At 32.9% G+C, this 13,779-nt stretch overlaps 3 protein-coding genes across 6 annotated transcripts in view; 2 read left to right on the top strand and 1 right to left on the bottom strand.

Annotated features, from left to right (window-relative positions):
- The window catches only part of Dhc64C (dynein heavy chain, cytoplasmic), a 52,893-nt gene extending 50,631 nt beyond the window's left edge, over positions 1 to 2,262 (top strand). For both annotated transcript variants that reach the window (XM_068766782.1, XM_068766783.1), the window contains exons 90-93: positions 381 to 578; positions 951 to 1,061; positions 1,453 to 1,616; positions 1,850 to 2,262. In XM_068766782.1, coding sequence (XP_068622883.1) covers positions 381 to 578; positions 951 to 1,061; positions 1,453 to 1,616; positions 1,850 to 2,018 — 642 coding nt within the window. In that variant the 3' untranslated portion in view covers positions 2,019 to 2,262. The remainder of the gene's footprint in view (positions 1 to 380; positions 579 to 950; positions 1,062 to 1,452; positions 1,617 to 1,849) is intronic.
- A 392-nt stretch (positions 2,263 to 2,654) lies between these two features.
- On the bottom strand, positions 2,655 to 3,750 carry l(3)neo43 (cytochrome c oxidase assembly protein COX16 homolog l(3)neo43). Its single transcript, XM_068766635.1, has 2 exons — positions 3,448 to 3,750; positions 2,655 to 2,941 (listed from the first exon to the last, which is right to left on the bottom strand). The coding sequence occupies exons 1-2, from the start codon at positions 3,600 to 3,602 to the stop codon at positions 2,761 to 2,763; spliced, it is 336 nt and encodes a 111-aa protein (XP_068622736.1). The 5' UTR covers positions 3,603 to 3,750; the 3' UTR covers positions 2,655 to 2,760.
- A 504-nt stretch (positions 3,751 to 4,254) lies between these two features.
- Positions 4,255 to 13,779, top strand: part of LOC137923271 (tyrosine-protein kinase CSK-like) — a 39,894-nt gene continuing 30,369 nt past the window's right edge. The window contains exon 1 of one of the 3 annotated variants that reach the window (XM_068766468.1): positions 4,255 to 4,375. The gene's annotated coding sequence lies outside the window, so the exon portion shown is untranslated. Of the gene's footprint in view, positions 4,376 to 4,406; positions 4,509 to 9,904; positions 10,204 to 13,779 lie in introns of those variants that run through there. The other 2 variants (XM_068766470.1, XM_068766469.1) reach the window with 2 other exon arrangements.

Here is a 13,779-nt window from a genome sequence, read left to right as displayed (position 1 = left end):
AAAATATCATAGTCACCTGTTTTTGCTGATGGCGTCCTTTGACGACAAGGATTTTAAGAATCTTTCTACCCAATTTTAAATCTCAGCATCGCGGTTTCAGAGATATTGTGATAACCCTGTACATTGGTAATCTCCTATAAATAAAGACAGAAATAATGATACTTATTCAATAAAGAATCGACTTTTTATAATTCTAAAGAATTAAGCTTAATTTATTTTAATTTGATAAATTGAATTATGATATACTTGTTATCGTGTCCGAAGCCTCTTTATTAGTTACATTTAAACTCTATCATAGACTAGGAACTTGAATAATATTGTAGGTTATGAAAGCTTAAATATTGTAGGTTGTGTAGTAAATGGTTATAACTTTGCCGCAGGGTGAGATGAAGCAAACGAACGAGACGCGGTGCATGGTTGGCGCACTGGTGCGCGGCATGCTGCCGGCGTCGTGGCGGCGCTACGCAGTGGCGCGCGGGTGCACGGTCCAGCAATGGGCGGGAGACTTCGCACGTCGTGTACAGCAGCTCGCTGCCGTCTCCAACGCCGTGGCAGAACGCGGCGCCAAACGTTTACAGGTACCCACATATGCATATTAAATACACAAATCTAAATCTTTTGTTTTATATTTATATGTAGAGTTTAATGTGTTGCACACAAAGAATATTCAATAATTTAAAATATCAATATTTTAAAACAGCGTAAATTTTATGTACATATAGATAAAACTGATAGACTCTGCCTTAAGATTTGGCGGACTGAACACTCTTCACCTTTTCGTTTCAGCACGTCTGATCTTATCCTACCACATCCAATGTCAAGTGTGGCTCAATGGGGCTTTATATGTAATTTCCGTCTTGTCAGTTTGTTATCTTCTATCTAGTTTATTTAATTACAACTTATAATTGATCCAAATATAATATTTATACAGATTATACTTTCTTATACAGAGTATCCCAGTGTGGCTTGGTGGATTGCTGAATCCAGAAGCTTATATTACTGCAACACGTCAATGCGTGGCCCAAGCTAACTCCTGGTCATTAGAAGAACTACACTTGCAGGTTTGTAAATTTTATTCAGCGAAAATAAAACAAAGTACTCACATATTTATACAAAAAATAATTACACATGTAAAAATATATCTGTAAATAACGAAAATTAACATTTTATTTATCTATATAGTCGCATTTCAGGCATCAACATTTTTTGTTTTATCAATTGTATGCTACAACCAGAGGCTGAATAATAGTTTCCATATTTAGTCAGTTATTTTTAATATTTTCCGCTTGCGCATAAGCAGATGTAGTTCATCATTTTAGTCACCAATTCAGATCAGAAATGAAATTTTAAGAATTTTAATGTAAAAGTATATTCCATAATAAACTTCTTATACTTTAAATATATATATATTTACTGATATAACGTTAATTATTACATAATTATTTTGTTCAGGTGACTATTCCGGATCCGGGAACTCCAACTGAGAATGCACAGACGGAGTGGTCATTCTCAGTAACTGGACTAAAACTTCAAGGCGCTACTGTTAAAGGCAACAGATTACTACTCACCAACACAATCATGGTTGATTTGCCTCTTACTGTGCTCACATGGGTTCGGTTAGTAAATTTGACTTACAACTTGAATGCATGTTTTTTATATTTACTAATAAAACTATGAAATTTAAGTAAACAAGTTATATGTACATAAATATTTATGAGTCAATAGAGTAACCAATGAGTTTCTTGCCTGATTCCCAATATAATAAACTTATAAATATATATTTTTTTTAGTTTGCACTTTTTGGAAGTGCTCTGCAAAAATATTAATGGTTAATTTGATAAAATTTCAGCGGTCCGGAAGCACCAGTGGGAGGGCAAACATTAACGTTGCCTGTGTACTTGAACAGCGCACGCTCAGAGCTACTATTTACTGTAAGGCTGCCAATCGCACCGGGCCAAGAACCACACGCCTTCTACGAGCGCGGTGTTGCATTACTTACATCCACAGCTCTTAATTAATCATGCTTTATTTGATATGTCTTATAATAAGCACATGCACTTTCAATCTATCATTTTACAGAATGCACTGAAATAAAATGAAACTATACTTTGTAGTACATATGTGAAATAGCAGCCACTTGATTGCAATCAACTGCTATTTTAGATTTAAGAAATAATGTTAAATGCAATAAATACCTAAACTAATTATTTAATTTATTAACAAAACACAAATGTTTCTTATTTATAACCATATTCATTTAAAACTTGCACAGCAAATACTCTGAAAATAAAAAAGATATTATCACAACCGTGTTTGTTTTATTTGAATGTTCATTTCTATCCATATTCTAGTGACAAGAAAGAATCTACATTTCTGAAATTTTTGTGTACTATGGAAGTCTTGTTGGTAACTAAGACTAAAGACAATACTTTCTCAGATCTCAACTTCAACAGTTCAAAAAACTTATGAGATTTATCGTAAGAACTTGAGGTAAACATAACTTTTGAAGTAGATGCTATGATAATGGAACAAAATATTAATAATCATGACCTTTCCACACATTCTACATCAATGGTGTTTAAACAAATTTCTTTTATGAGGAAAATGTTACAACAGCCAAAAAGAAACATTCATGAGATAGTTAAAAACTCAAAAATTTTACTAACATTTATTTAGTAAAAAGAAAAACATTTTAACACAGAAATCCTAAATAATCTTTACACTATAATATATAATATTTACACTGCTAACAAACAAAAATTATTTTTTTTGTTCCTCATTCATTTCCCAAGGCCTGGGTCCTCTTTTATTTTCCCAATTGTCAATATCCAATTTTTGGATTTCTTCATAAGTTTTTTCTAAAGTTACTTCTTTGGCTTTATGTAGGCCCATTCTTTCCGCTTCTTCTCTACTAACACCTTTTACAGTTGAAAATTGATATCTGTAAAACATTTTTCTTGTATTAATATTGTTTTTTTCTTTTTTGTATTGGACAAATGATATAAAGTATCTACACTTATTTGGGAGCCTAGATCATGCCTATCATTACATGCCAAGGTAAGTTACTTATGTATCAAATCGAAAAGCTCCTTATAGGGCACTACAACTTGGACTGTAGCTCAGAAATGTGTTTAGCTTCCAATTTGAGGATACCCAAGAGTGTTGAAAATTGATTATGCAATATTTTAGTTGATAACTAATACACAACTACTTAATTACCTGCTTCCTTTACCTGTCACTTACAATAAAATTAAAAATTTATTAACATACACCAATGTGATGAAGCCATTTGAAGTTTTAAAATTTGATTTGGTAAATAAGTGAGAGACAAGGTATAGAGTAAAGATTGTGACCTTTATTGTCCGAAATCCTTAATTAATGAACATAATATAATACTTAAAAAATATTTATTAAAGTTTTATTGCTAATTTATACGTTGATAAGTACCTTATTTGAGTCCATTCTTTTAAGCCAAATGATCCACCAACAACAAAAATTAGAAAAGGCAATCCATATTTAAAAGATTTGCGTTTGCTATATTTTATGATGCGATTCCTAAAGGATTCTAAGCCTAAATGGAGTTTCTGTGCCATACCTGACATTTTACATTAAACGTTATAGCTATTGCGATAATTTAGAAAAAGCTAATTCAACGAGAAAATCAAAAATCTTGGGAACTGTACAAAGCCTACCGGTGTAAATTTCACTACAAGTACAAATGTCAAAAGTTATAATACTATCATACTGTCACTGGGTGTGAGTGTTGCCGAATATGGCTAGGCGTGCAGAAATTGGTGCATTAATAAAATAAATAAAGGTTCACATTTTTTTATTTGTTTACTGAAACACCTGTATTCAGAAGTATTACTCTTGGAATATGAATAAAAAGTTACCATAACACAATTCTATAATATTGGTGAACCTATATGCAACGGGATTTCTACTAAGATATTAACAATCATTATAAATCAACAAATACACCATGAGTTGTGTTTCAAGGTCAACTAACTCATTGTGCGTGATGGGTCCGTAAGTTTCAAATTAGTCTATTTTTTAGGACTTTGTTCGTTATCATTTTAAGCACAGTTCTCGTAAGCAAATAACGAAATGGTCCGAAATATCTTGTAATAAAGATTTATTTAAAAAAATCGCTGCTGTGTGTAATACTGTTATTCCTGTGTGTTAACTATGACTTAACAAGTGGCAACAAAATACAATGGCCTAAAAATAAATTTATAAAATGGCGGACGGCACCAAGTGACGTATGTGTTGTGTTTGTGAATTTGTGTTAAATTGTTAGTGCTGTGATTGAATAATGAATTAAAGACTATCAACTAACAATTTTGCATCAAAGTTTAATATGTACATTTGAGTGGTGAGTGTTTTATGTAAATTAATTTCATTCGCATGACTAATAATTTATTACGGCGTTGGGGTATCTGAAGTTGTAGGCGGATGACTTTTAAATGAACTGTCTGCCTTTTTATACAAGCGTTTCAATTTTTTTGGTTAGTATGAAAAACAATATTCGAAAGTGAATAAACAACAAATAGTACTCTTAAGAAAATTGAGTAAAATTTTTCTTCTGGTATTAGTAGTATTTTGCCACCGGATTTTGCACTTATGTAAAACATCATAACATACTTTTTCTCTAGATTTTCTTTTAAGAGCAGTAAATATATGTGTTCATTTATGTATAGTTTGGCGTATTAGTAGAATTAATAATGGGTTTTTAGTCACTATACATGACATTTTATTGCTTTAAATCGTAAAAAACAATTTAGATTCCCATGAATGTTATATGCTACTAAGAAACTTGTTTTCTATAATGTGGGAAAAGAAACTATTGTTATTGGCCTTCACTCAGATTAGTTCGTTTCAATAGTAACTGTCGTCATAATTAATGATAGAGTATTTTCGAAAATAGTTTGTAGCACTTTGTATGTCCCACTTGATAAGGTTTAATATTTAAAATAAAATTAAATAGTTTATAGTTGTAGACCATCATTCTAGTAGAAGTAATTACCGAATGATCATAATCAATAACATAATAATACATATCTTTTGAACAATACTTGTCAATAAGAAAAATATTATGAAAGCTTTATGACAAAAAATTATGCTTTGATTTATCAATATCGGAATGTCATGTATTTTTCATTCCTATGTATTACAGGAATCTAGCCTTTCAAGATAATATATAAGTCTGTCTTCTGCCACAAACTGTTGAAAAATAAACTACTTGCATTGTCATTTATTGTTCTCTATTATTTTGTTATAGATGTAAAAGTTTTAAAGGGTGAATGTATAGCTTATTTATCATCAGAAATCCTGAATGCTTTTACAGCTATTTTCTCTCTCTATCTGCTATTTATAATTTGATAACTGAAATATGTTAAATTTACCTATTTTTTTATTGGAATTTGTCATACCAATAACATCTGACAGTAGTCTTCATAGAGAGATCTTCTCTCAAGATGGCAGCCAACTGCCAGGTATATGCCTCTCCCAAAGATCACTGTAATGACCTGTCCTGTGCATCCATTGACTTTCCACAACCATAACATACATTGTCAGTCTCCTGGAGGGGGACCTACCCATGCCGCAGGAATAAGTAGTAAACAATAATTAAGTTTAATAATACAAATTTTAAAAATGTTACTACATTACATTTTATATTATTTCAGAAACCTTTTGGAGTATTTACCATACTTTAAATAACAGCAACTGAGCTATAATATATTCTCACTTTTAAAACTTTCACACCTATAACCACTAAGGAAATACATAATATACAGGTATTACATATTTCCTTATTGTGTTTAAAATATTTGTTGTAGATTTTACAAAGTGTAATATAAATGTTTTTTTTTTTGTTGTGTTTAGTTATGGTTACTTTAATTGAAAGAAAAATTGCCCAAAAAATTTTGCTCAATTCTAATACTAATTCATACTAATTCAAGGCTCTCCTTGAATTGTTTAAAAAATAAAATCACAGAGTAGAAGTAATTAATAATTTTGACTATTATTATCAACGGGGTACTTCATAATAAAGAAAATTATAAAAAAAAATTAACACAATATTGTTGCTTAGAAAGAGTATTTTTTGAGAAAAATTAGTGAAAATGTCAACAATATTATAACCACTTTGCCTTTGGTCAAGATTTTTGATATTGACAAATGCTGTTTACAAATTAGCATTTATTATATCAATTTTAGGGTGACAGAATGCTGTAGGTACTTAGCTTAAACCTCTTTACAGAAATTAATGGCTTCACTTGGAAAGCTTAAACTTTGCAATTTTATTTCACTAAAATGGAAGTCTGATAAACTCTTAGGTGGATATCCCTAGTCCTGGACTTGGACTGTCATATGAAAAATATTTAGTATGAGAAAGAAGGGCCAAGCTTGGCTCAATTGGCTATTAGGTTATGCTGATTTTATCCACATTTTATGTTTGATTAGCCAGAGACATATTTGTTATATAAAACATTTTGTTGTCAGACTGGTTGGAAACCTGGAATGTTCTGGAATGGAGAATATGTGGAGATAGGTAGTCAGACAACCTTGTCAAAGTCATTGTAGAATGCTGGATGTAGGCTGCTTCCAACTGGTTCTATTGGATATGGGGAAGATCTTTATCCATCAGTGGACGTCTTTGGCTGAAATAAAGAAGAGGCCATGTTTGATAAACATTGTAATTATGCTATAATGCCGTGCATTACGTGTCGCCATGATTTGTAAAAGTGTAACCGCTCCTTTCATTTCGGAATGACGCCTTCAGACATACTTGAAAGACGAATTACCTTTTTAATAGAATTAGTTGAAAAAATCCAACTAATCAATAGACGAATTTGTAAGTGTCGTAAGTGCGTCGAATATGACTCAGAAAGCCCTTGATACACAACATTCAAGTTCATAAAATATTATTCATAATACATAATGGCAACTACACAAGAGGTCGCCTGATGACATCACCCGCAAGTTTCCGACGTACGTAGATCTAAATCCACGAGCACGGTTTACCTCGCGAGTAATTGCTTTAGCGCGCTGTGCTGACATCTTGTAATACCGCACTTGGTAATTGTTTCAACAGTAGTTGACATTTTGTCCTTATATTGTACAAGTATTCAAGTTGAATAATCTACATCGTTTCCTTGTTCGTCACGGCCGTAATTAAAAAAATAATATCGAATTGATTTTCATGCGCACGTATGTTTAATATAAATATTTATTTACTCATTTTACACATTGTAATAACTTAATGCTTTAAAAGCATTCTCAACCAATCAAAATTTAGTAATGCCGAAATAACAAGTAGTCAGGGGTGTAAATATACATAGCATTTTTTTTCCTCTGTAATTTAAATCCTTTATTTTGTGGTCAGTGTATTAATTAATTTTGTGATTACAACAACGGTAAATTATACTTGTCTCGGCTAAAACCCTAAGGAATCTTCTGGATGTTATAATAAGGACTACAAGAACCCTAACTGCTATAGTTACTAGACCAAAACTTACTAAAGCAGAATTAATTATGAATATATAATATACAAGTTCTTTATCATTATATTGATAAAGGTGGTCGTTTTTCCAGAAACTATAGTAAATTCATGACAGATTATGGCTTATCTGTTCACCTTCGAAACACATGATCGCTTTTTAGCGGCTTTTTTGTATGAATAAAATCATGAAGTTGTAATGTATAATGTATATGAATGAACAGACGGGCCTTCATTCAATCTGTACGTATGGGGCTGGCTGTCGTTCGACGTGGCGTCGGTCACGGGGCATTGCGGGGCGCGTGCGTTACTGAACACCGGATTCCTCTCACGCTCCAGTTGCTGCAAATAACACTAATTGTATGCAATGCATTTTTATCACGCCGCCGGATGTACAGATGTACGTACTCTCATTTAATTATAATAAGGGCCCAACTGCATCTTATAAATCCGAAGACTACGTTCTACCTGTCTTATAATTTGATAGTAGCAACGGATTGGATCGTGGGTCGACCTATTCAATTACCCTCCTTACGTTATGCTTATTGAATGACAGCCCACGTTAAAGTTTGTGCGGTAAACCATTTCATCAAAACATATGCTTACGCGATCTAAGAGCTTGGCGGCGTTCATGTAATATAGCAACTCGAGCCAAAGCTCTGGAAAAAGCTCTCAAGCTCACGGTGAAACTAAATGCTAACGCGCTAACAAAGCTAGACAACAGACAACGTCAGACAACGACATGTTTCATGCTTCTTAAGAAGCCCTTATTTTATAAAACGACAACAATTTGGGTAAAACGTAATCATAATCATGTAGTCGTAGATACTCCAGTGGATAGGTCTTAGCAATATATTTCCGATACGATCGATTGGAAGCGAACTGCACTCTGTGTCTTCCGACGATCTTAACAAGCTCTTCTGTATATTTTGTGGATGGAAGTTATAAGAATATTAGGTTTGCTAATCCGTGGTCACCATTCTTTAACCTTGAGGCACTAGCGTTCTGTTCTGCGCGCTACGTGGTCTGCGCTCTGCATCTTCAACTTGCTTATACAATGTATGAAAACTGAATGTATGATAAAATTTCGGATATTCGCTTCTTTATAATTATTTTACAGTTGAACCGATCAATTCTAATTCGGCTGTAATGATCTTAATTATAGTAACTTTTATTTTAAAAAAGAATAGGTTTACTGTTATAACAGTTTTCATCATAGCATATACATGAAGACATGAATGTTTTGTTAAAAAATTGTTTAAAGTTAAATTGAATTTACTTGAGTTACTCAAATTCCTAAATTTGATGCTGTAATTATTTCGTAATATACAGAAGACAAGGTGTATCGTGTAGAAACTGTGACATTTTATTGGCTCATTGTTAAATCGCCAGAGCTAGCTGTCGCACAAACTGTATCACGTGGCGCCAGCTACTGTTAAGGTATATCAATCGACGCGAGGTTTCAAAGCATTTCCTGCATTTGAGTCACATCGCTCACCACAATCGGATACCCATAACGAACGCGGCAGGAAGCATGCACGCGCTCGTTGTCGGTCATTTCTATCCTTATTGTTTCTTAGTTTTTGCATATGGCGAAAGTGCTTATGTCCGCAATGTTAACGGTGATTTGTGAAGTCATCATTTCTTATTGCCTTCATTTTACTTCTAAATGACTTCAAGAATTAAATGTAATAGATTAATTGATCAGTAAACCTATAACCGATAATAGTAATTTGCATAATAAAGGTAAAATCGAGAAGTTAACGACCATGTTTACAAATATTTAAGAATACTAATTCGTTACAAATTAATTTTAATTTTTTTTACAATTCATGTACTATTTTTATCGATCCACGTTGTTTTCTACAAAATGTATGTTAAAGTATAAAAGAAATAATTATTAAACCTATTACACAGATTCATCATTTCAATCGCAAGAGGTCAACTGCTAACCATGGGTCTACCCAATAAATTTCTTACAGGACCGGTCGGAAGCGGTCTACACAAATTGCAAATTGCTACATAAAATTTATTCGATTACAAAAGAAAATCAGTTTTTTTCTTTTTATTTCCATTTTTATTGGAATTATTGAGGAATTTATTATATTGATATTTTATAACAGGCAATGTAACGATAAGTCGCTGGATAAGGGCAGCGCAAGAGCGATCATCGTAGTTATCTTTGGAAGACTAAGCGGTAGTCTATCGTTTAACTATGTCTATGGTTTAAAGTGATTGACTCAGCATTTGAAATAATAGTTTCAAAAGGAGGATTTGTTTCCGAATAAAAACTCATTAATTCTTTATAAATGTACAACTAAACTAATTTGTTTAAATATGAAGGCGTCTGACGTGCGCTCGCCGTGCCCCTTCTCCTCAGTCGTCTCCGGGCGCTCGCCGCGACTGTTCGCATGCGCTAACAAAACCACAAATCCACTTGCGTTGTCATGATCGGCTCCTGCACTTACGCGTCACGTTATGTTGTAAATAAACAAAGGAGAGTCGGTTGACTCACGACGCCGCGACGTCGGATGTAAACAACCATCTAGTGCTTCGTAATTATTTTTTTTCGGATGATTGCAACTACCAGTGTTTAGCTTTAATTATGATTGTCTTTGTTAAGTGCGTAGGAATAAACAAGTTAAGTGCTTTGAATTAATTTAAAGCAACTATTTGTTACATTGAAGGATAGAAAACGTCGGGTATGTATTACATATATATTCCATACATAATTATTGTTTTGCTACATAATTATTGTATTGCCAATCGATTTCCTATATTATATGTTAGAACTGGTCTGGTCGTTGGGGAAGAAAGGTTCACGAGCCTGTAGACGCGGCGTGAACAAGCCCCCTATGAAGTGGACTGACAAGGGGGTAATTGGTGAATGTGAGCAGAGCAAGACCTGTCGTCGTGGCGATTTAAAAAGGCCTATGTCTTGTAATAAGCATCTTTCGGCTGATATGATAATGATGTTCTTCCTGTACATAATTTTTGTTTGTAAGTTTATAATCCAGATGTATCTGTATAATCATCAAATGAGATCACCGAGATTATGTGGAAGCTATTCACTATCGCTCCTTACAAGTGTTACGTATTTACAAAGTATGTCGCCAGTGTTACGTCTTAACGCAAACTAATGACTCATTAAGCAAAACTAAATAGTCAAATTATCTTTTTAACTCTCATATGTACTCACACTAGAGTTGAATTAAAATTTATTTAATTATTAAAGTATTCACTGTGCCAGTACCTTTTTGATTGTGTATGTTAAAAAGAAGTATTTACTTATCGCTGTGTTAAATTAGCATATTTTAAAATGAATATCATAAATTATTCATCTATAGTGTTTAAGGATATGTAAAATAAATCGATTTTTTTGTATGTTCAAGCGTCTTAAATTTTGTTGAATGTATTTTGACACCTTCAATTTTATTATGACTCTGGTAGTTAATATTTAAACTGGCGTAACTACATTCTTTAGCAAAAATATACGTATTATTCACTTAATAATTGCTAATATTTTAATAGGAACTACAAATTGAATATCCTTAGATAAACTTAGCAATATGTCCCGTAGCTATATTTTTAAATGTATTGAATCACAAACTCAAATATCTAATTTATGTGTAAATAGATTTAGCTATTTTCAAAACAAATAATTCAAACCAAAGAAGGAAGTGGCAAAGTTCGTATTGTACTTTTTACATAACTAGCAAGACAAATCCTTTTTTTTTTAAACATATTTTTAAATATTCATTTTTCTTATGTACATTTCACGTAACGAGTTGATGGTACACAGACAGTATTATACAACTAGGTCAACTCTTTCACTCGTTTTACGCAGACTCCGACGGAAATGGCGTCTAATGTACTGTTCTACGTACTACGGAGTCAACAAATAATTAATGACAACGTTCTCTTATACAGGATGATTAGTTATAGATGTAAACATTTTAAAAAGGTGAATGTATAGCTTGCTATCAATTATTATATGGTATAACCCTATTCATAAGTCACTGCTTTTAGAAATAATAAATTTCGTAATGATAGTATGGTAAGAAATCTCGTTTACAAAGTTCGGATTACTGCATATTAATATGATTGTTCACTATCTGTTTCTGAAGACTTGCACTGTTAATAGTTATGGGCCAGTTGCGTTTCAATGAAGAAATTATTTATGTGGCTTATTTCAAAGTATTCATATTAGTTAGTTAGGAATAGGTGTAAAAACTTTTGGCTGACAAATGTACTACGTACATAAAGCTTTTCCACCTATAACCAATCAACCTGTGTACTGCGGTAAACTTAATTAGCATTTTCCGTAAGTTGCTGTAGATCCGATGTGGTGTAGTTGTAGAGAATCGATAACTTCTCGTGTGTTGAGAGATTTTAGTCAACGTTAATTATATTGTAAATTATAAACCTATGCACGCCACCTAACAACTTGTTTCGAAAACAATTCAACAATCAAGGAAGGAATAATTATAAAGAGTATTAAATAAGTCACTTTCGTTTTCTTTCACTCTTTCTCATTTATGTTGTACAAATTTTAACTAAACAATAATTTTATAGAATTAATATTACTTGTATAAAGTAAGGTATGTTTGTATATAGTTCGGTTAAAATTCGCAGAACATGTAGATTAATTTTAGTTACTAAACATTTGTAAAACTTGCAATTATAAATTGCATCAAACTGTTTAGTAAACAAGAAAAAAAAAGTGATTTTTGCTTTTAATTTGAATATATATATATATATATATATATATATATATATATATTGTTATATATATTGTAAGAATAATAATAACATATTGTAAGAATAAACGTATTACGAATCTTAAAAATATATATTTATATCGTGAATTACTATGTATGTTGTACATTACAATAGATAATGCTCCCGCTCGGTTATCTAACTTTCGCCGTGTGTATATACAAAGTAAATCTCGCACGAATGTTCGTTTCTATGAGCAGCTGAATAGGCAAGCGTTGCGCAATAGAATTCTACCAGTGCATATGCAACTGCATTAATTGGAGTTTTCTTGGCATTTCTCGATAACGATTACCGTTCGCTTTTGTTTATCCGATTCTTTGTATCAATTGTGGACAATCAGAACCGTAATCACTTTTTAGTTAACATTCTACTGATTTACTCGTGTGACGGTGCTAAATAACCAACTCTTGTTGGATAATTTTACTAAGAGTTTATTTATTTTATCGAATAGGTAACGTTATATAATCCGTTGGAAAATTAAATAACATTCTTGTAAAGATAATAAAGTGCGATTATTAAAACAAAAAAGCTTTGTTTAATTGTTACAAAAGTTGTTTAAAATGCTTCCGAAACCGCTGTGCCGTCTCTAATTTTTTCTTATTTTTCAATCGTTTCGTTATTACGGAATGTTCTATCCGTCTTGAAACTCCTTGACAAAAGCCGACGAGATGTTTTCGTTCAACCTTGTCCTTCGCTTTTTTCAAGACGGTAGTAATACGACGGCACATTATTGACTTGACTTGATGAGAACCGCGTAGTTGATCACCTACCCACTGGGGGTAGGTGATCAACTACGCGGTTTTTCGCAATCTACTTTTCATGTAACGAGACGTTGGTCGAAGTTATCTAGAGGTCTGCGGACGTTTGGACCAAAACAACTTAGATTTGTTGGCCGAAGAGTCGAAGGAAGTTATTCCGTACCCTCTTCAACCTCTTAAGACCTTGGAGGTGAAATCTTATGATTTGTCGCAAGTATGTCCTGGCACCGCGGTGGTATGCGAGCTAATACAGCTCGCGTCATTGTGGGGAGGCTGCAGTTTTACCATCTACCTGGCGCCACAGAGTATGCAAACGATAATGTCATCTGCATATCATGAATTAATACTTAAAATAGCGCCCTATTAAACATTTACTATGAATTAATAAATTATTCATTTAAAAATGGTAATAAGTCTAATAACAACCTAAATACAACAAAATTTTATATGTAAACATCTATACAAATTATGTGTTTGCAGGCAAAATAACATCCTACATCCGGCTACCGTTGGCCACGATGCACCACACACTCTTATACACAACACCGAGGGTGGTGTCCGCCTGTGTTGCCCGCGTTCTAGCGAGGATGGTCAGGGGAGGCCCGTGTCGCTCCCTACTACTCTGCAGTCCTACACTACACTGCACTATGTCACAACACTATACACCTACGTAATCCCTTTTCTTTCGAGCGGCACCGTTGTAACTGGAACACGGTCTGCCAGAGTAAAGTCTTTAGCTCT

This window comes from Battus philenor, unplaced genomic scaffold (genome assembly GCF_028537555.1).
Source record: "Battus philenor isolate CCGP_79_NKW_IND1 unplaced genomic scaffold, ilBatPhil1.0.hap1 SCAF_21, whole genome shotgun sequence".
NCBI classification, from domain to species: Eukaryota; Metazoa; Arthropoda; class Insecta; order Lepidoptera; family Papilionidae; genus Battus; species Battus philenor.
Note: the sequence above shows the minus strand (reverse complement) of the source record. Positions and strands in the feature narration are given on the sequence as shown.